The sequence below is a fragment of the Leptidea sinapis genome, chromosome 7, assembly GCF_905404315.1.
Source record: "Leptidea sinapis chromosome 7, ilLepSina1.1, whole genome shotgun sequence".
NCBI lineage: Eukaryota > Metazoa > Arthropoda > Insecta > Lepidoptera > Pieridae > Leptidea > Leptidea sinapis.
The window spans coordinates 12154148-12177217 of record NC_066271.1 but is presented as its reverse complement, the minus strand read 5'-3'; the positions used below and the strand labels follow the sequence as shown (position 1 = coordinate 12177217).

General features: G+C 36.4%; 1 protein-coding gene across 1 annotated transcript in view; it reads left to right on the top strand.

Annotated features, from left to right (window-relative positions):
- The window catches only part of LOC126965245 (sialin), an 89747-nt gene that overhangs the window by 35341 nt on the left and 31336 nt on the right, over positions 1 to 23070 (top strand). Inside the window, exons 4-5 of the mRNA XM_050808743.1 lie at positions 2272 to 2405; positions 13007 to 13209. Coding sequence (XP_050664700.1) covers positions 2272 to 2405; positions 13007 to 13209 — 337 coding nt within the window. The remainder of the gene's footprint in view (positions 1 to 2271; positions 2406 to 13006; positions 13210 to 23070) is intronic.

The window sequence follows — 23070 nt, the reverse complement described above, 5'->3', positions numbered from 1 at the left end:
CTTATTAAATTTTATATTTTAACAAAGAGGATGTGGATACTACGTAATAAGATGCCTAAGTAAAAATTGAAATTTAGTTAAGGCGAAGAGTAAGCAGAAAACATGCAAAAATGGTGTTGTTAGACAAGTTTTGTGATGAAACTATAGCATTTCGAGCTATGAACACTACTTAATCCTGTTACACATATCCTTAAGTCTTATTTGTAGGTTGCTAATGCTTGCTGTTGGTTATAGTTAACACTGCCGAGCCTTTTTGAACTACCACTTTTCTTTGAAGTTAAACAAGTTTTTTGGCATGGCGTGACGCATTTTTTTGGTACTTCTCTCAGAAAAGTTATTCTTATAGCTTGTACTTTTTTGTGTAGGGTCATTTATTCAGATCAGTAGTGAATAACGAGGATTGTAAGCATATAAACTGTTTTCCACGCAATAATTTTGAAAATATTGGCTTTGTTACATAGATGGCGGGCCGGCAGCCGTGAACTCATATCGCTCAAGGTCGCTGGCATTTAGTGTCGCCTTAAGTATGAAACGTACAGTGATTTGACATAAGTTTGAAAATATAGTAATTACAATAAAATGACGACTAAGTATAATATAATAAATAATATATGACTTGATTGAATGAAAAGTAAATTGCGGCTTACGGTTTATGACGTTAGCTTGCATCGAAATGTATATCATATTTTTTTTAGTTGTATCATTCTCTTATTTTTGAAGTTCCAAGGGGGTACATTTTCCACTTTGGAAGTGTCTCTTGCGCAAACTATTTAGTTTAGATGAAAAGAATATTAGACACCTCAATATCAGTTGGAGGTTCACAGAATACATACACTTAGTAAGTTTCAACGGTATAGTTTTGGAAAACAGTGGCTCTGACATACGGACGGACGGACAGACAGACATGACGAATCCATAAGGGTTCCGTTTTTTGCCCTTTGGCTACGGAACCCTAACAAGATATAATGGACGGCGTTATAACTTAAAGCCCCCTTTTAGTCCCCTTATGCCAAAACATATTTTTTTAGATGAGATGTCGAATACTAGGAAGTGAAGATGGTAACTCTAGAATATCGCCTTCACGTCGATAAAGGCTGGTGATATTTACCATATAGATATTTTACCAGTGGGCTAAATTATGGGTATCTCTGCCATGAAGCATTAATGTGTAAGCATTATTGTGTTTCGGTCTGAAGGGCGCCGTAGCTAGTGAAATTACTTGGCAAATCAGACTTAACATCTTATGTCTCAGGGTGACGAGCGCAATTGTAGTGCCGCTCAGAGTTTTTGGTTTTTTAAGAATCCTGAAAGGCACTGCATTGTTATGGGCAGGGCGTATCAGTTTAACATCAGTTGAACGTCCTGCTCGTCTCGTCCCGTATTGGCATGAAAAAAAAATATTTACTTGTTTATTTTGCATATCTCAGAAGCGGGTTCAATGATTTTAATATTCTCCTACACGTTGATGTTTGGGAGCCGAAAATGGATATTGTATCTCTTATAACTCTTTCCGGAAGACGAAGAAGAAGATGTGTTGGTAAGCCCCCCACAAGATGGACCGATGATCTGGTAAAGATCGCCGGTATAGGTATCTACTGTACTGTAGCTACATATACAATAAAATATCTTTATTTGTGACTAATTTCCATTTTTATTTTTTAACTTACTCCAATAAGTCGTGACGAATTTAAAATAATTTGTGAAATGCCAGTAATAGCTGTTTTATCAAAAGAGTTTCTTGCGACTTCTTTTCAATAAAAGCTCACTTTGCAGTAGTGAAAAGTCGTGGTTAAAGATGTTGAACTTTGACATTTATAAGTGTCATATTTTGACTGAAGAGAATACAGGAATTTATTGATTTATCGATGTTAATATGTGTGTTGTGATCACACACACAACAGGTCCTGCCACGGAATTCCACCTTCGCACGACACGCCACAAGTCAGGATATCATCCCCATCACCTGGATGTGTGGCGGTCCTCCACCGTGCGGTTTTTAAGGAGCTTTCTAACACGTACTACAAAGCTGTGGAATGAACTTCCTTATGCGTTGTTTCCGAGACGATACGACATGGTACCTTCAAAAAAGCGTACACCTTCCGTAAAGGCCGGCATCGCTCCTGTGATTCCTGGTGTTGCAAGAAAATATGGCGGTGATCACTTAACACCGTACGGGTCGTAAACTCGTTTATCCTGCTTTTCCATAAAAAAAAGGTCCTTCATAAATGATCAATTTCGTAATATCGTAACTAATATATTTGATTGCTACAGCATCCAGAGCACATCGAACAGACTCGCTACCACTGGGACACGAAACAGAAGAACCACCTCCTGGGCTGCTTCTTCTGGGGCTACATCCTCACAGAGGTGCCGGGCGGCCGGCTAGCTGAAGTTATTGGAGCCAGGTTAGAGTTGCTTTTGTATATCTGCACGCCCAATCTTTACAGCTTAGCTTATAGTAATCAGAGTGTTTAACTTACAGATACTATTAAATACGCGCCTACTAATACGTCTCCCGTGAAGCAGTAATGTGTAAGCATTACTGTGTTTCGGTCTGAAGGGTGCCGCAGCTAGTGAAATTACTGGGCAAATCAGACTTAACATCTTATGTCTCAGGGTGACGAGCGCAATTGTAGTGCCGCTCAGAGTTTTTGGTTTTTTAAGAATCCTGAAAGGCACTGCATTGTTATGGGCAGGGCGTATCAGTTTAACATCAGTTGAACGTCCTGCTCGTCTCGTCCCGTATTGGCATGAAAAAAAAATATTTACTTGTTTATTTTGCATATCTCAGAAGCGGGTTCAATGATTTTAATATTCTCCTACACGTTGATGTTTGGGAGCCGAAAATGGATATTGTATCTCTTATAACTCTTTCCGGAAGACGAAGAAGAAGATGTGTTGGTAAGCCCCCCACAAGATGGACCGATGATCTGGTAAAGATCGCCGGTATAGGTTAGATGAGGGTAGTGCGGGAGCGATTGTCGTGGAGATCTTTGGGGGAGGCCTGTCCAGCAGTGGACGTCTTCCGGCTGATGATACCATTTTCCAAGAACTCTTCCATTAAAGAAAGAGAGCCCTCTTTCATTAATGGAAGAGTCAACCTTATGTAACAGATAAACTCATTAAACCCATATCTAAAACAAAATAAGAAGATAATAAAAATGTAATAAGTGTTAATTGCTGGCTACATATTACATTGCTTCGTTCGCTTGCATCGCTCGCATACTGAGGGACTTATGAAGCAATGGTTTACGAAATGACAGCACAATGAATGTCATAGAGAATAATGATCACCATATATTTTACTTCAAAAGACAGCAGTTTAGTTTACCGTTGAAATGTATATATTAAGATATACTGAAATATATAAACGCGTTATTCACTTCCACCATTAATACTAAATCACTAAGTAGTGATTTAGTATTAACGGGTAAGTACCCGCTGACGGTACCTTCTTATTTATATTTCTATGCATATAACATTTCTTTACAATATCCAGTCCAGTCATCCAGATTATATAAAATTACAAGAGGATCGTATAAAAAATACTGTAGGTATACTGCAGGTCTAAAAGGAACACTAATACCCTAGGCCTAGTTACTGTAATTCTTGCGTGTGTACAATTTGCCAAAGGAAAATATTAAATATCAGAATATTTAGATATAGATAAAAAAATCGGTATTAGCTTTGGAGGTTATATTGTGTAAATTAATGTCGTGGTTCATTTTCACAGTCAAAATTTCGGTTACGGCATATGAGATACATCCCCCTGACAAACCCCTCAACCGTTCAGGAAGCCCTAAAAAGATGATTTAAGCTCAAATGGGTACACAAAGCTGCGATATGTGTCAACTTCACAATGAACCGCAATTCACGTGTTAGCAGGCGACAACGCTTACGCAAATCTATTTAGTATTTACTCGGTGTTGCAAAATCTCACGCAGCCCAAATTGCATCTACGTAAGGTGGTTTCATACCGGTGGGTTATACGCGCGTATAAGGGCGTTATTGGAAGCGCTTGTGGGCGCGTAAAGATGCGCTTTTTGTTTCACGCACAACTTACGTGCGCTGTTGCGCTTTTTAATAATCAACGCAACTAGTGGGAGGCTCCTTTGCACCGGACGCCTCGCATTACAACACCAGAGGAATCAAAGGAAGACTGCCGGCCTTTGCGAGTGGCGAGTAACGCGCTTTTCTGATGGTACTGTTATTACACGGGAATTGACGATTCAATTTTAAAGAAAATCTTAACAAAAACCTTCCAATAATGCTTAAATAATTTTGACTTATTAACATCTGCATAACCTAGTAGTTTAATATTCAAAATACTACCCATAATCTAGCCAGCATCCTGTGCAAAGGAGCCTCCCACTGATAAATTTAATGGTATTTAATAGTTTCTATCCAAACAAGCACCTCACATCAAACACACTGAGCTATGTTCCAAATGAGATACGCGTGGCTATAGGGTTGTATACTTATCGCAAGCGAGTAGCATGGGGTAAGATATTCCATCAAGTTCATGCAAGTTGAGCGAGATAACTCCGGCTTAATTAACCACTATGCGCTGCTAATCAAATTGAGTGCGGAGCGGTCTGGACGCCGGATACACGATCTGAGTCGAGTGTTCACTCCGAGCTATCTAGAACTCAATCTGGCCGGCTCCTTTGCACCAGATTATGGGTACCACAACGGCGCCTATTTCTGCCGTGAAACAGTAATGTGTAAGCATTATTATGTTTCTGTCTGAAGGGCGCCGTTGCTAGTGTAATTACTGGGAAAATGAGACTTGACAACTTATGTCTTAAGGTGACGAGCGCAGTTGTAGTGCCGCTCAGAATTTTTGGGATTAACAATAATCCTGAGCGGCACTGCATTGTTATGGACAAGGCGTATCAATTACCATCAGCTGAACGTCCTCGTCTCGTCCCATATTATCAAAAAAAATACCGATACCCGATCGTTGTTATGTACGCCTATGTCCACATTTCCCAACATTTTCTTGCATATTTTTCTTGCAGTCAATATACTTTGATCTGCAAGACCAAACTGCTCCAAAGTTTTCTCTTCCCTTACCTCCATTACATTCTGTGACAATATTTATTAATATGCTTATAATACTTCGAATTCCGTCTAAACTATTGAGCTCTAGTTTTGCAGATATCCTTGATCAAATTCAAATTCAAATATTTTTATTCAAAATAGGATTTATAATCACTTATTGAACGTCAAAATCTACCACCCATTCAAAAGAGACTGCCTAGGACCTGAGAAGAATGGGCGCAAGAAACTCAGCGGGCTTTTTTTTTTTTAAATATGGATTACAATGTAATATCGTACAATAAACATTAATAATTAAAGAGCCTGAGGGTGTTCGCTTTAATCCCAGTCCGTGGTGTCATTAAGAAAATCGTTTATGCTATAATAACCTTTCCCACACAAACGTTTTTTAACAATTATTTTAAATTTCGTAACACATTTGTTTTGTACATTTTCTGGGATCATATTGTAGAAGCATATACATCGCCCAACAAAAGACTTACTAACTCGACCCAACCGAGTAGTAGGCATAACAAGTTTATGTTTGTTCCTCGTGTTAACATTATGAATGTCACAGTTTCTAGAAAATTCCTCAATGTGCTTATGAACATACAAAACATTATCAAAAATGTATTGAGAAGCAACAGTCGAAATGTTTATTTCTTTAAATTTTTCTCTTAATGATTCTTTAGGACCTAGGTTATAAATCGCGCTCTTCTGCAGCACAAAAATAGTATTGATATCGGCCGCACTGCCCCATAACAATATACCATAGGACATAATACTATGAAAATAACTAAAGTATACTAATCTCGCCGATCAGACGGATTTTCACTTTTCATATAGTCTCGCCACTCGCGCATTTGCCTTCTTTAATATTATAACAAAACTGGATTAACATTTTGATTCATATATAATTATTCAATTCTAGAGAGCTTTCAACCCGTCCTGAACCCGATATTGAAGATTCAATTCAATTTATTTAATAAAAGATTATTTAATTAGAAAATAATAATACTGCTTTTAAGTAAGACTTTTGTATTATACAAAAGTCTTACTTAAAAGCCGGTTAACACTGTGCCTGAACCACTGAACTAGGTAATCGTGTGTTTCAAGCGTTAAGAGCTCTGATATTGAAACTACATAATCACAAAAAAGAAAAACTTATTAAAGTAAAAAGGTATAAATTAATCTTCATTACGTAGGTATATAAGTTAAGCATGCCTTTAATCTATTAACTAATATTATACATATATATTAGCTAATAATAATCTATTAACTAAATCTTAATATATATAAATTACGTGACAGGTTGTTTGTCCGCGATGTATTCTATGAGAGAATTTAGTGACGCATGGTTTGACAGTTCCGCTGTTAAACAATTTCATTGTTACAACAGAGAGCATTTTTTACGAAATAATTCTTGATGTTTTGAAATATTATTAGCAAATTCCTATAAAACAGTATTTTTTTTTATTATCTACAGACCAACGTCTGTCGTGGCAGCTAATAAAATATAGACAGTGTTTATTTTAACACTATTAGTAATTTTTCTAATATCATGCCGAAGGAGCTATAACAAATGTATACTATAATAGACGGTATAGTTATCTTAGATCCCATTTGACTCGATCACATGGCATCACAATAATTATCTGTATTCATTAGCTTATAAGGGGCCGCAGAACTTTCTGGTCGTCGCCAATAGACGGGTCAAGACAAGTCAACGAGCACTCATGTACAATTTTGGTTCTTGTCTTCTATTTAAATTGCGTCTATTTACTACAGACAATTAAGACGTATGGTTTATTAGCTACGGAAGTACTGGGGTGACAATGATTTGTGATTTATTGTAGTTTTAAATTATTATAATGTACGATGGAGATTTTTAGGTAGGGAAAAATTATCAGAGTGCATTTCGATTCGAATTAATATTTACTACTTTCGTTTCTTCAACTACCATAATCCATGTACCATATATACCATAATGACCGAGACTTAAATAAATGTCAGTATGACGTATAAGTTGTAAAAAAAATTGAAAAATCATTTCTTTCTAACTGTATAAAAATCATTTAATGATATTGAAATAATCGTTTTTTACATTAATTATGCGGTATAATAAGATTTTCACTTTATTATAATATTGTTCTTTCTACAAACGTAGATTTTAAGAATTTTTGTTTTGTTACGCCATAGAAGTTAGAATATAAATAAGTACAGTTTTTTACAGATCACAGTATTAGCTTGAACTATTATAATATATTCTCTAAGGCTCTAGGCTCTACTAAGACTGTGAAGTATAAAAAGTCCTTTCCTTACTAACTTGAAAGCTGCTGTTAACAGATGCTAATTTCTTACAACTCACGCGAATCAACATGACACCTGGCTCGAATGACGCTTGTGCAATGTACAGTGTGCAAAAAAGTCTTTGTTTCCATTTCACTTATTCGTACGAAAACGAAAACTTTTTTTTTATTTAAAGCGAATAATATTTTAAATAAAATATAACGCTGTAGTTACTTTTAATTTTTAACAGTGCTAATAATTATAATAATTAACGTTTCAGGTTAACAATTTTAACGATTAACCCAACTCTTCTATAACTACTGCCCTTACACGGCCGGCAAGAATGAGCGAGACGTCACATTAATTCGCTCGGCTTGTAGTTTTTTCTCTTTTTAACCGACTTCAAAAAGGAGGCCGTTCTCCATTCGATCGCTATTTTTAGGTCTTCTAGTGATCTTGTCACTAAGACTTCCTCTGCCTGGTGATTATTTGCAATAAAATTAACCCCCATATGCATAACGCATATGTGAACCATTTTTTTCTGATGTTTTGATTTTTGATCTTTTGATCATAAAATTATTTAAAAAAAGGATCAATTTAAACCTCGATTTTTCTTTTGATTTATAAAAACCAATAAAAATTTGTTATTTATCAATATTCAAAACAACAATAATTATTAGAGATGAAACGGATATCCGGTACCTATCCGGTATCCGGCCTATCCGGCGGCCTTAATACTATCCGGCCGAATACCGGATAACTACCTACTATTCTATTTTTATTATAGGCATCAGGCCGAATTAAAAAAAATCTGTATAAAAATATATTTTTAAGTAATTATTTGCTTTATTTAGTTAGTTTTAGTATCACTTAAGAAATATAATTAGTTTTAGTTGTAAATTTTTAATCACACCATAGTAAATGAATGTAATAGAAAAAAAAAATTAGTACTCATACTGAACTAAAGGCAAATTATGGTGGATAAATACTATTTTCTCTGCATTGAGAGGTAGCAAGCGGTTTCGCTTCTTTCCATAAATAAGGCCAGCTTCAGAAAAAACTCTTTCGCTGTACACACTGCTGCAAGGTGCTGAAAGATAGATTTTGGCAAACTTTGTTAAATTTGGCTATTGTTTGGCATTAGCTGCCCACCAAGAATAAGGGTCACGATTGCGATCAATTCTCATTGACTTGAGATAAAAATCCAGCTCACAGGTTATCGCGTTTCTTTCTTCACGTTGAACCTGGTCAGTATTGTTTTCATTTGCTACCTCATCAAAGCAATCCCAAAACGTGTCATGAGCTTTGCGAGATACAGCTGACTCTGTCTCCTCTCCTCTACTCTTTTTAGCCGGTGTTGAAGATGAACTGCTACTTGAGGACTCTTCACAAGACATTTTCAAATATTCCAATTAGATCTCCAAACGGCTAAGTTCCGCCGGATATCCGGCGGCCGGATATTCGGCCACATGGTTGGCCGAATATCCGGTATCCGGCCAAACTGCTATCCGTTTCATCTCTAATAATTATTATCGGTCCGAATTTGAAAATGCGAGATTTAAAATGTATGTATATTCAAAACTTTTTTGAGGGCTTTTCCACTAAAAATAACATATTTCCTTTCTACCTTTATGATTGACCAACAGCAAGTGTGGCTGGGTCTACCTAATTATCATCATCATCATTTCAGCCGGAGACGTCCACTGCTGGACAAAGGCCTCCCCCAAAGATCACCATGACGATCAATCCTGCGCTGCCCTCATCCAACCTACTCCGGCGATCTTGACTAGATCGTCGGTCAATCTTGTTACGGGCCTACCAACACTACGCCTTCCGGGTACGTGGTCGCCATTCGAGGACTTTACTGCCCCAACGGCCATCTGTCCGCCGAGCTATGTGCCCTGCCCACTGCCACTTCAGTTTCGCAATCATTTGGGCTATATCGCTGACTTTGGTTCTCCTACGGATATCCTGATTTCTGATTCAATCTCGCAGGGAAACTCCGAGCATAGCCCTCTCCATAGCCCGCTGAGCAACAGTGAGCTTCCCAAAAACACCTCAAAGATGGTTAATTATACCTACATAAATTCGCTAATTTTAATGCTGTGCTATCCACATATAAATAACTCACATTATGTTGTAAGTTTTAATTGTAGTATTCATTTAAGTTTTAGACCATTGTGTCGCACTAGTATCTTTGGTCATAATAAGTAATTAATTTTTATTGCAACATTTTACTAAGAACGCAGTTGCAACATATTTTTAAATCGTCAAAGTCACGTAATGTATCATGTACTTATCATTAGGGTCGGCGCAATAGAAACATTCATTATCCCCACGATGCGCCGGGTTCAATACCCGCCCGCTACGTTCTGAAAATGTGTTTTCAGTTTTCCAATTCATATTATGTTAGTGTTACATGAGACCATGGGGCAAGGTGATCATATACCATCACGTGAATACTCAATTTCAAATACTACACCACTAAAATACAAACATATAAAAAGATCCCAATATATCAAAATCAAAATTTTGAAGTTTACTTAAAAAAAAGTAGAAAAAAAAGGAAGTATCTGGCATATTATTATGTAAATCTATATATATATATTTCTTGTGCGCGTGTGTAGGTCACCGATTTTGATGAAATTTTTTGTGTGAGTTCAAGGGGATTCGAGGATGAGGTTGGTTTAGATTCATAATTGAACCACCTCCTAAGCGGCTGGACCAATTTTGATGATATATTTGTGTCTTTCTGTGAATTTGAGATTGGAGTGTGTCTTCAGGTGGATTCGAGAATGGTTTAGATTCACAATTAAACTACCTCCTAAACGGCTGGACCGATTTTGATGATTTTTTTGTTTGTTTCAGTGATTTTGAGATTGGTTTAGATTCTCAATTCCGTCCATATAATATAATTCTCCTGCTCATGTGTATGTTAGTGAACTCCTCCTAATGGCTGGACCGACTTTTCTAATTTAAGACGTGTGTACAGGACAACGTCTGTTGGGTCCACTAGTTATTATATAAAATCCGATAAGCATTATCGGAATAAAGTACGCTGAATATTCTCGACTGTTAACTGTCCATTTGCATTGTTATTATGTGTTACTACACGCTCGCAGCTGGTTACTCGTGTTCCATTTAACAATGGAGATGAAACAAGATCTATATTCACTGTTAACACAATTATCCTGACATGTTAGTTCTTCCAAGATTTTATTTGCGTCGTACTTTTGAATGATCTATTCAGTGACATGTATTCCACCTAATGTGAATCTTGTCGTTACAATAGGTTGCTCTGAGTACGTTACACTTTTTATCATCTCGAGGACTTGAGAGTTGATGCGAATGATTAACATCTAGCCAAAATTATAATGTAAATAAGTTACACCTTAGCATGAACTTGTTGGCGAAATTACTACGCGTGCGGGAGACCAACTCCAACGACTGTAGATTTCGCGAAAGAGAGATCACATGGCCGAGCACACTAGCCAAATCATTCGGGCACGAATAAATTACGCGCGGCAGCCGACGAGCCCGATTTCGACCCGAGTTGACCTTCATTTGCCGCGCGAGCCAATATGTTGATATAAATGTATTAGAACGCGATTTCCGATCGCGTCCTACAGGCGTCTGACAGACCAGTTCATTCTTGTAAACCACATAAGCAATAACTTTAATATTTCTGGCACCTAGAGACTCCAAAAAAAACCTCATTCAAGTATCAAAATAGTCAATTTTATTGTCAATTGTCCATTTATACGTATTTGCCGCGCGAGGATTACAATCGTCGCAACTTCGCGCGAGCGAACGACAGAAGCTCCTTTGATGCTATCTCAAAAACCGACAGCGAGCGGATCGCCCCGCGGCACGTTCGAGCGCGGCAATGCTCGCGTCTCCTCGCGCGGCAACCCAGTTTACATTACGCGAAACTATGTTCGATGGTTTGCCGCGTGTAATTTGAACGCACCTTTACCTGAATATGAAAAGCACGAATTGAATGACCTATTCGTGATCTTGATTCTTACTAATTGTGTGTAATCCCGGATACGGATATATTATTGAAAAAATGGGTTAGAATTTAATGAAACGGACCATTCTAGAAAAATACATAAATAGTGAGGTACTACAATTGCGCTCTCCTCTCTCCTTGAGAAATTATTAGATATTAAGTCTCGTTTTCCCAGTAATTTCACTAGCTACGGTGCCCTTCATACCGAAACAAAGCGATGCTTACACATTACTGCTTCACGGCAGAAATGGGCGCTGATGTGGTATCCATAATATAGCCGGCATCCTGTGTAAAGGAGCCTCCCACTGGTAAATAAACTGTTGATGATTAAATAATGCCATCTCCGACAGCATAAATACAGCATTGACCCACAATCACATTGAATAAACGCACGGGTATAAATACTAACTAAATAAATCAACTTTTAATATCATTTCGGAGCAAACTGTACGTAATCTGTGGCTTAGAGGCTAGGGTTGGCTCTGCCACCTTGTAGTGTCTACTAGTCCCACGTAGCTCCGGACAGTTCAGAACAGCCGTTTTTAGAACTCGAATGTGAGTAGCGCCCACTAAGGGATTAAAATTTTAGTTCCTAAATGTACAATTTCTTTAGAAATTTCAATTATTTCCTTTTTTTATGTTTTCAGTTGAGTAGGCTTTATTCGTGTAATCATATGTCATTCATTGTAGCACCATCGCTATAATATATCACCAATGTACCACCAGCTGTAATAATTAAACCTACAGTAATTTTTGTAGGTTAATTGCATTTAATTGCAGTTAATTGTTTGGGTAATTCCTGTTTTAGGAAACACACCCACATACATTCAAACAAAACTTTATTGAAATACAGGATTTTATTCATAACATTACAGCCGTTTTTGGGAGTCTAAAAAATAATTGCTCATTCACATAGTTATGAGATGTAAATTCTAGACAATAATTTAAAAACATAATAGACAAATTTGAAAAACAAAATTTTGTTCAACTCTCAGGTTGTGGCTTCATCCACAGGATCTACTTTACAGTTGATAAAGCATACAAGATTTTATGACGATACGTCACTCGAACGGTTAGCTCAGTTGGCAGAGCACTGGCACGGAACGCCAGATGTTGTGGGTTCGAGTCCTGCGTCGTTCAAACAATTGTGATTTTCAAATTTTATGAAATGAAATATATCTTTATTGCACACCACAAAATAATTAAACATAACAAAAATCGAGACTACAAAAAGCAATAGGCGGCCTTACCGCTTAAGAGCGATTTCTACCAGGCAACCTGTAATGAATTAGTTATAGTTGAAAAGATAACAGACGCTGGTGTTATCGATATGCATATAATTTAAACATACAGTAAATAATTCCAAGAAAAGAACTAGTATTGAATTTGTCACAGTAATAAATAATAGTTATGAAGCATTGTTTTGAAAGATTGGAGAGTTTGAGCCTTTCTGATTTCAGAGGGAAGATAATTCCATAGGTTAACAGCTTGCACAGCAAATGAATTGTTGAAAAAGGAAGTTTTTTAAGGAAGATTTTATCTGTGTATTAATCCTAGAAGTGAGGGTTATCACTTTAAAAGCATAACAAATTTGTTAATAGTTGTCGAATTATGTGAATTATAACAAACTCTCATTTTAGTAATAAATTTACTTTTTCTTCACAGGCGGGTCTTTGGCTACAGCACACTTCTAGCCAGTATTCTGACGCTGCTATCTCCAGCTGCGGCTTCCATGGGATTCGTGTGGATTGTGTCTCTTCGCGTGGCACTAGGTTTCTTCCTCGGAGCGACGTGGCCAGCCATTTTGCCAATGGCTTCCAAATGGATTCCAGCAATGGACAGATCCAAGTTTATGTCAAATATGATGGGTATGTACTATAATAGCATTTTTTTTATGAAAATAAGAGTCGAGACGAGCAGGACGTTCAGCTGATTGTAATTGATACGCCCTAGCCATTACAATGCAGTGCCGCTCATAATATTTTTATAAAAAAAAGCCCACTGAGTTGCGTCCGTTCTTCTCAGGTCTGAGGAACAATATTTCGAATGGGTGGTAATTTTTGGCGTTTAATTTAAAAACATTTTACAAGTAATAATTGTGAAAACAAACATTAAAAAACACCATTTATGATCATAATATGCTTAGTAACAAGTTGCTTTACTTAAATGAATTAATGGCGTGGACTCATGGAGTCGTAGAAATATTTACACCTAAGAGTCAAAAACGACTACTTAAATGTATAGTTATAATATACAATTGACGACCTGTATAGCCGAGTGGTTAGCGATCCTACCCACTAAGCTAGAGCCCGGGACGGGTTCGAATCCCGGTAGGTGCAAGCATTTATATGATGAATATGGATGTTTGTTTCCGAGTCAGGGATGGATTTGTGTAAAAGTGTATCAATATTATTATTATTATTATTATATATTATGCAATTCTGCAATGCAAGTGCTTATCAAAATATGTTTCTCCAGTTATGGTATTAATAGGTAATCATGATTTTCGAAGTCTCCATTCATTTGTGTCATATGTATTCGCACTTCGCATAATATGATTAGTACCCCCATTGCGAACAGACAAACAAAACATTTAGTGATAGTGACGCACGAAAATGCTCCTAAATCTAATCTAATTCCGCCAATCGAAGTGCCCAAATGAACATAACTTGGTTGTCATCCGTGTGGCCTTGTCGTTCAGTATGATTGACGGTTACGGAACAATTACAGCTTGTTTTCTTAAGATATTATGATAACAGAAAAGTTCTCAGGAAAATGATGTGGTGTTATTTCGTGAAGTTAAATAGATTTAATGCTGTGGGGATAGTTTGTATACTGTATCTTTACGAGTGGAAGCTCCTTTCCTCCGGCACAGGATGCCGGATAGATTATGGATAGATACCACAACGTCGCCTTTATCTGCCGTGAAGCAGTTATGTATGAACATTACTGTGTTTCGGTCTGAAGGGCGCCTTAGCTAGTGAAATTACTGGCCAAATGAGACCTCAAGTTGACGAGCGCTATTGTAGTGCCGCTCAGAATTTTTAGCCTTTTCAAGAATCCTGAGCGGCATTGTATTGTAATGGGCAGGGCGTATCAATTACCATCAGCTGAACGTCCTCATCTCGTCCTGTATTTTCATAAAATAAAAATATCTTACTGTCTGTATAATTAAGACACCATCGGGCATCAGCTAATATGCAGATATGAATAATAATTATAGGTACGAAGTAAATAGACAGAACAGGAATCCCACGGTAAAACAGCGCTTTATTATGAAAGATTTCTATTGAAATTCAAATGGATAAATATAGAAATAGAAATTCTTCATAGCGAGTGACAATAACATAACATATTGTAACAACATTTGGTAAACTTCATGAAGCTACATCAGTTCGTAAAAGATATGTAGAAATATATAGTCAAAGTCAAAAAATCTTTATTCATTGTAAAACTTTATAAGTTATTTAGTGCAAGTCAGGATGAAGTACAAAAGTTACAATAGCATTCAAATGAGTATAACAATTATCATTAACAAAATTTAGAACATTAATTCCAACTATCTTTATCATTCAAATAATCTTTCACGCTGTAATAGGCCTTAGATGTTAATTTATTTTTTACGATACATTTAAATTTTTTAATAGGTAACATTTAATTTCATTTGGGAGTTTATTATAAAATACAACACAATCCACTTTAAAAGATTTAGCAATTTTACGGAGCCTAGTAGATGGAATTGCGAGTTTATGTTTGTTTCGAGTATTGACACTGTACATCACTATTCTTTTTAAATTGGATAATATTTTTTGGGCGTATAGTAGGTTCTCGTATATGTACTGGCAGTGTACTGTCATAATATTTATTTCACTAAACTTTTCTCTCAATGAATCCCTTGAACGCATTTTATAGACTGCTCGAATTGCTCTTTTCTGCAGCCCAAATATGTTTTCAATATCTGCAGCCCTACCCCACAATATAGTAAATTGTAATGGACGGATAGATGCAATGGAACAGTTATTCAATAGGTATAATAGAAAATAAATATAAGATAACTGTTAGAAAATGGCAAGCCTAAAAAAGAACCGGGGACAAACTACGAATTAATTACATAGTAGAAACAAAACTTCCGTTATATTAAGTACATAGGTACTACATATTACCTAACAAGGATACACGGACGAGTAAAAAAAGAAGGACTCCGTGTCACCTTACATAACAGTGAGGTACCAAAACAAGCCGGTAAACGTGTAAATACATAGCCCCACGCATACACTTACACTAATACAAGCCGATCGGCCGCCATTATGAGATTTGCATCGTCTGTTACAGATTACTTTAACGTCACAATAAAATATTTTAAAATGCCGTCGTGCGTAAAAAGTATAAAACAATACTATAAAAGTATTTGTGAATATATGATTATTAAAGAAAGAAAAAATTGTTTAATTGATATACCCCGTAACCGGACACACACTAGCATATTAAGGTGCTTCACTTGCTATAATATCTCGGCGCGGAGTCCTTTCTTTTTTTACTAGACAGTGAGTAGAAACAAAACTTCCGTTAAATTAAGTTCATACTACATATTACCTAAGAAGGAAACAGTAAAATAAAATTACGAACTTGTGTTAAAATGTGGTTAAACTGTACTACTAAGTTTAACCGTAATTGTGTTGTTTTATCAGTCTGAATTGTTGACGTCACGGTAATTGTTGTCTCGGTTGAACCGTTGATGTTTCGTTATTTGATCAGTTAAAATGGCGGCAGAGGCGCGCGCAGGCGTGGTTGCTGACGTCACGCGAATCGCGCTCGCTGATTGGCTGCGCGAGTTGACCGCGCTTCTTAACCTTGCGCAACGGTTGCTATGCAATAGCCGGCGCCGATCGCACGGCTAACGAGTTCTGTGAAATGCAATGTTATTTTTGTATGGGGCCGTCACGTGGCGGAAAGCGCTGGAGTTATAGAAGGTTACGTGCGACGACAGATAATAATATTTACGTAGATATGCGAATAGTTAAAAACTTGATTTTGATATTGTCTCTTTTATCCCGCTCGAAACGAGATACAATTGTCCTGGCAAATTATTTACAGCTAATTAATTATCTGCGGATATAATTTATGGTACTAATACACTTAAAAGGCAGACTATAAGCTTATTTTGGTGAGCAAAGTATGTAGCCTGCAGTCTGTAATAGGCGGAATTAGACTCATTTAGCCGGGATAATTCCCATGCACTGCTTATTTACGATCCCTTCTAGAGTTGCTATTGTTGATCGAAGCTTCTAGACCAGACATCGGCTTGTCAAATGGAAGCGAACGTGAATTTAACCAAAAATTGATAAGTAGAAAACGGCTTGCTTTTCTAAGATTCCTCTGGGAGTCTGGTGTAGCGATACAAGTCCTTAAAAAACTGGTATATGAAGGGTGCGCAAGTTGGCAACTTCAAAGAGCATTAATGATATCCTAAACGTTTCGGCCATTCCGCGTTCCTGGAATAACAAGTCATTCCGCGATGACTGGCTAACCACACGTCTAATCTTATTTAAGGAAACAACAACAATAGTTATTAAGTAAGTATATATTGCTAATTTACCTTTGCACTATTCAATCGATTTTAAATTGAAATACAATTTGTAAAAGTAAATGATAAGTCTTTTTATATGTTGAGTAGACATTTACATGGTCAAGGATCACCAAGTTAACTGGATTTTTTTTTGACGAAACGTTTTGAAACCCCTCGATAAATCAACCGATTGATATTTTTGATTAGATATTCTTATTCAACACAAATTTATTACATTTAAAAGTATGATGACCCTTTGACTATGGTATACCGATTTTAAGACTCCTTCGTTATCAAATTATTCTGTTTTAAAATCCGTTTCGTCACTAAAACAACTCCGGGATGCCAATGGTGGATTTCTGGCGAATGGAGATAAGATGAGGGCATCTTATCTTAGATGGCAGTGGGAGGTTTCTTTGAGGATGCCGGCTGGTGGTGGAACACCACAGTGGTGCCATTTTACCGTCAAGCAGAGGTGTGTAGGTTTTGTGTTAGGTTTGAAGTGCGCGGTAGCTAGTGTCTGGGCTAATGAGGCTTAAGGGGCGTCCATAAATTACGTGAGATGTAAGGGGGAGAGGGGGTCGAGTCAAATCTCATCTAATCTTACGTTGGAGAGAGGGGGATCTCAGCAAATATCACGCAATTTTTTTTCTGATTGAAACAAAAAAATATACTATTTTGGTCCATTCAGATTGTACATGCTTAAGATTTAATCCTAAGCGTAATCGTAATACGATTAAGATCATTCGTTCGAAAGGAAATAATTTCATTCATACTTCGACGTTATACATCTACTGACTGTCAAACCATCATATTTGTTTTATACCAAATAGCTCAATTTACATAACATATTTTTTTTTCTTTTTAAAATAACAATCCAACGCAACGTAAGAAACCCACATTTTGAAAAATCTCACGTGAGATTGGGGGATGGGGGAAGGGGTTGAATAAAATCTCACGACATCTCACCAGGGGGGAGGGAGGGACAAATTCAAAAATCACCTCACGGAATTTATGGACGCCCCCTAATATCTTATATCTCAAGGGGACGTATAGATTGGGCGTATCATTTCCCATCTGATGACAGTCTTGAATTTATGATCGTCTCGTCACTTCTCATAAAAGAAATATATGACAAGGAATAAGACAGATTCCAATTCTAATCGGAGTTGTTTCTGTGTTGAGTACCAATTCTTACACGAGTAATTTTTGTACAGAGCATAAATATAATTGATGTCTAATGAATGATTCATAATTAACTTTTGTTTCACCTGAGGATTCTTTCAACTACGTCGTATTATATTCAAGCACCTGGGTGAACGAACTTTGCTCGAAAAAATACGTTTTCTCAGAGATAAGACCTGGCTAGACTGATTTTGCGCCCCCCCAAAATTACTTCCTTATAGTCAATTTCATAACAAACATACAAATACTCTTTTGTTTGAAAGAACATAGAAATATAAATAAGAAGATATCAGAAGTGATATAGCCTCGTTAAAACTATTGCTAATCCCACAGATGACTTATAGACCAGCGATTAAGTAGTGATTTAGTAGTAATCGGAACAGCTGACGTGAAACAAGGCGTTAATATAGTTTACATCTGACTGCGTAAATTCTCTCTCTCAACTTGCACCTATATCAATCAAATAATTACATTTCATTGGTGTGCCCTTTTTAACTAAACTGGTTTTTTTTAATTAAATATACTATCGCGATTTCGTCTACAAGTTAAGTCAAGTGTTTAATTAATAGACTTAGTATATTAATTACCGTTATAGACGAACCCTGTGTGAAACTGAGATTACTATCCTTACATAAAAACCAAGGTGTGAAAAAGAGACGGAAAAGATGAAGACCGTGAAAGCATTTTGAAACAATTTAGTGTCCATTAGTCTCCTGTCACACCGCATTTTAATTTTAGTGTTTTTATAGTAATTGTTCTCTGTTTTAACGGATTTTATTTAAAAAATATAATGGTGTCATATTCTGTGTTAGATTGTGTTGTTAGATATAGTAACAATCCAACGAAATAAACATTTCACAGGTAAATACTGATTCTTCTTTACTGCTATTGTAGAGATAGTTATATAGTCTCTATATTTTACTTATTATCACAATATTACATTTTATATACGCAGTAAATCCTCATTTTTATAAAGATTATATTAATTAAAAAAATATGTGTTAGAACATAAAATATTGTTTACGTGAATATTACGCCGTTTATCAATATTAGTCATAGGGATTGTCTAAAAGCAAAATACTACACACTTCACTAACACATGTGTAAAACTGGCACACATGAACATTTTAAATTTAGTCTCGCCCTAATGAGGAGAGTGTTTGTCTATTACGCTAGTATAATAAGCTTATAGTTTAATGACTAGAGTCTCGCATGGAATTAGCACACATGTTAATTACCATCTTATTTAGGGTATGTTCCGATATGCACTACGACCACAGTACAGCGTGACGTCAATTTAGTATACTTTGAAGCCGTTTCTTTATAGCCAAATACTGGTTACTATTTAAAACGGAACGCAATCCCGTGTACTGTCAGCCGCATTTTTTGACGCAGCATTCAAATGAGTGTATTAAAGTTTTCTAGTTCATTAAAAAAACTGTTATTGGAGTATTGTCAAATTAAAAAATATTTGGTATTAAACTGTAGGTATTGTTTATAAAACGTTAGGCACTCAAGCGGTTTTGACTGATCACGTGATCAAAGTACTGCGAGTACCTTACCTCGAAAACGCCAGTGCTCACAGTAGGATATGGCGGCGATTTATGACGTCATATATTTCCCTAGGGTACTGCAGTATACTGATACGTACGGCAGTTCATAACGGAAAGAATTTTTCTACAGTGATTGCACTGTGCAGTGGTCGCAGTGCATATCGGAACATACCCTTAGATTTCTATGTTTAATATAAGACTAATCGCTGACTACGTAAATTATACGTTAAAGATGTTATTCTCAATAACATGATGTCAAACAAGATGCCTTTATGTTTGTGTTGAACTCAGATTGAGTCGTTATGACATATATATAACTCATTAAGATTAGGGTCAAATGCCGCGTGTACAGATAATTCGTCATGACTTATGAATTATTGCCTATGACATGAGGACTGTTATCTATATTTGTACGTTTGTTCAGAAGTGTACGTCATCTGGGATCATTAAATTCGTCATTTGTATCACACACAACACTCACACAGTACACGTATAGTCTGCAAAATTTGCAAACTTTTATATGGCGTCTCTAATTGTCAAACTATTTGCTATAGCAATACTAACTAAAAGCCCTTACTTACAATTTGAATTTTGGTTCGGTTATATAGTTCGCTCATTTATACCTAGTGTCCAACGGGCCTAAAATTTTCACCCTAAAACCCATAAATCTGAATAAAACTAAACCATTCCGTATTTATAAATTCGATTATAAATAATTTATCAACTATTTATTGAGTTACGGCCGTTCCCAATGTACTATCTACAGATAGATATAAATTACTACCTTCTACTGTCAGTAATTAGCTGGCAATAATCTGAAGCTGTCCCAATACACCCTACAAGTCATTCTCATCGCCTTATATTGCGTGAATTGAAATTTCCATACAAACTTCTATCGCTGCTAAGCTATACGTCCTCCCATTGACAGAGAGTTACCGTCAATAAGTTTATTGGGACAGAAATGTCAACGATAGTTACGATCTCAAGTAGGTTACAACCGGAGATAAACTTAATATTGGGAACGGCCGTTAATAAATAGATCCCGCTAAACGTTATCGAACGGTCACCGTATCGCAGCGGTAAATGGTAATGAATGCATATTAAACTATGAACCGGTAAGTAGATTCATCTGTATGTGTCTGTATTATCAATCATTATATAATGATACGTCGTAAATATTATTGGTTCTGCGTAATTTTCCTATTAGAGACCTCTATTAGGTCCTTATCAATAAATACATTAACGGTTGCGTCAAAATAGTCTTCAATCTGATGAGTATTCTATTCTACCAGTGGGAGTGCCGGAAGAAGAGGCGTAGGTCGCAGAAAAAAGTCTTGGCTGGCAACATCCGAGAGTGCGGCAGAACTATTTCGCCTCGCGAAGGACAAAAAATTAAAACTACAAAGCTGACCGCCAACCTTCGCTACTCGGAGAGGCACGCGAAGAAGACGAAGAAATGGGAGGCTCCTTTGCACAGGATGCCGGCTAGATTATGGGTACCACAACGGCGCCTATTTCTGCCGTGAAGCAGTAATGTGTAAGCATTACTGTGTTTCGGTCTGAAGGGCGCCGTAGCTAGTGTAATTACTGGGCAAATGAGACATAATCTTATGTCTCAAAGTGACGAACGCAGTTGTAGTACCGTTCAGAACTTTTGGGGTTTTTCAAGAATCCTCAGCGGCATTGCATTGTAATGGGCAGGGCGTATCAATTATCATCAGCTGAACGCCGTGCTCGTCTCGTACCTTATTATCATAAAAAAACGTGAAATATACATAAAAAATTTAAAATAATCAGCTATCTTAAATCTTTAAAGATTTGTTTTATTCAACAGTAGTTACGAATCATCAATCAATTAACACGATTTTAGTGAATAATTTTAATTAAGGTTCTAAATTTTTTTCCCGATAAATTGGTTGAAAGATTCTTATGTGATATATTTATAATTGATTAAGTTGCATTGGGTATGCAAGTTGTATTGCTATAAAAATGTGCATGAGATATTACACCGTTAACCCAAAGACAGACGGCGGCAGTGTGACGGATTCTGGGTCATCGCAGCCTTAGATCATAAATATTGTAACAGTTTTATGGCAAGGAGTTAAGTTTTAACGTTTAAGTTTCGAGTGATCAAATTCAATGACATGTGTTCGAGTCACTATTATTTTGACATTAACAAGATAATAAGTATTTATATAGAACGAGCTCGCAACTTATTTCGCTTATATTTTACGATATTATTTCAGAAAATTTATTGAAGTAAACGTTACTTTACGGAAATCCAAATGTATGCAGTTTTGTTTAGTGTTAATTTCGCCAATATTTGTCTTTTAACAATTAGATACGTGTTTCGCCTCTACACGAGGCATCCTCAGGACTTGATGACTCGCCAAACTCTGTCACGAGCCTCTTGCATTAAGTGCGTGGCATTTGGATATTATTTCAACTAACTTTAGTTTTTTGTTTGTGACCGATTGGAAAGAAAAAAAACGCATTTTAATAAATTTAACCGTTTCTGATATTGGCGTGCATAAACAACCAGACAAACTGACAAACAGATAAAAGTTCTAAAAAACTATTTTTTATAAAACTTTTGTTACATAAGGCCATAAGATTAATTTAAAAAGGTACTCAGTTCGTAGCTGCGGTGGATTCATAACACATTGAAAATTAGTTCACGCATATTTCCATCTATTCGAACTTATAAGGTTAGATACCTTCCTCAGGGCCGAGAAAAAATATTTTAAAAATCCTAGCATGAAGTGATGCATCGAACATTGACTGTACCCAAATAAGGTACACTTAAAGCCCTTTTGTCCTTTTATTCAGGTCTAGGTTGGTCGAGGAAAACTGTGCTTGCAAATTAATATCCTTGGCATTTGCGTCGAATGAATTCATAAAGCGTGATACTGTTGAGGAAAACTTGTTCGCAAACATTGTTTTTGAGACGCAGGATATAAGCTTGACTAGACCAGACTATCCGAATAGGATGTGGCCTGCAAGCCATCTGTTTAATGCTTGAAAAGGATTTATCATCAAAACTTTACTTACTTACATTTAATATTTTTTAGAAGAATACCTGCTGTGTGTTCTACATAAAATACCATATCCTAAAATTAAACAATACCGTATCCAAAAATTTAGAACACACAGATTTTTTTTTAGACAATCCCCCTGAAAACGTGAGCCTGTAAAGGTCACACAAAACTATAAATTTAACTTTTACGCAAAGAACGGCTACAATTACACTCGTTTATTTTTTGAAAAAGTATTTTTTTTAATACTAATTTATATTATATGTATTTTATTTCCGTTTGTGTTTTTCATTATGCTTGTGCAGGCAAAACGCAAAAAAAACTAAATAGATATTATAAACAAGAGGTTGGAACTATATGTAAGCTACATAATATTATTACGCTAGATAC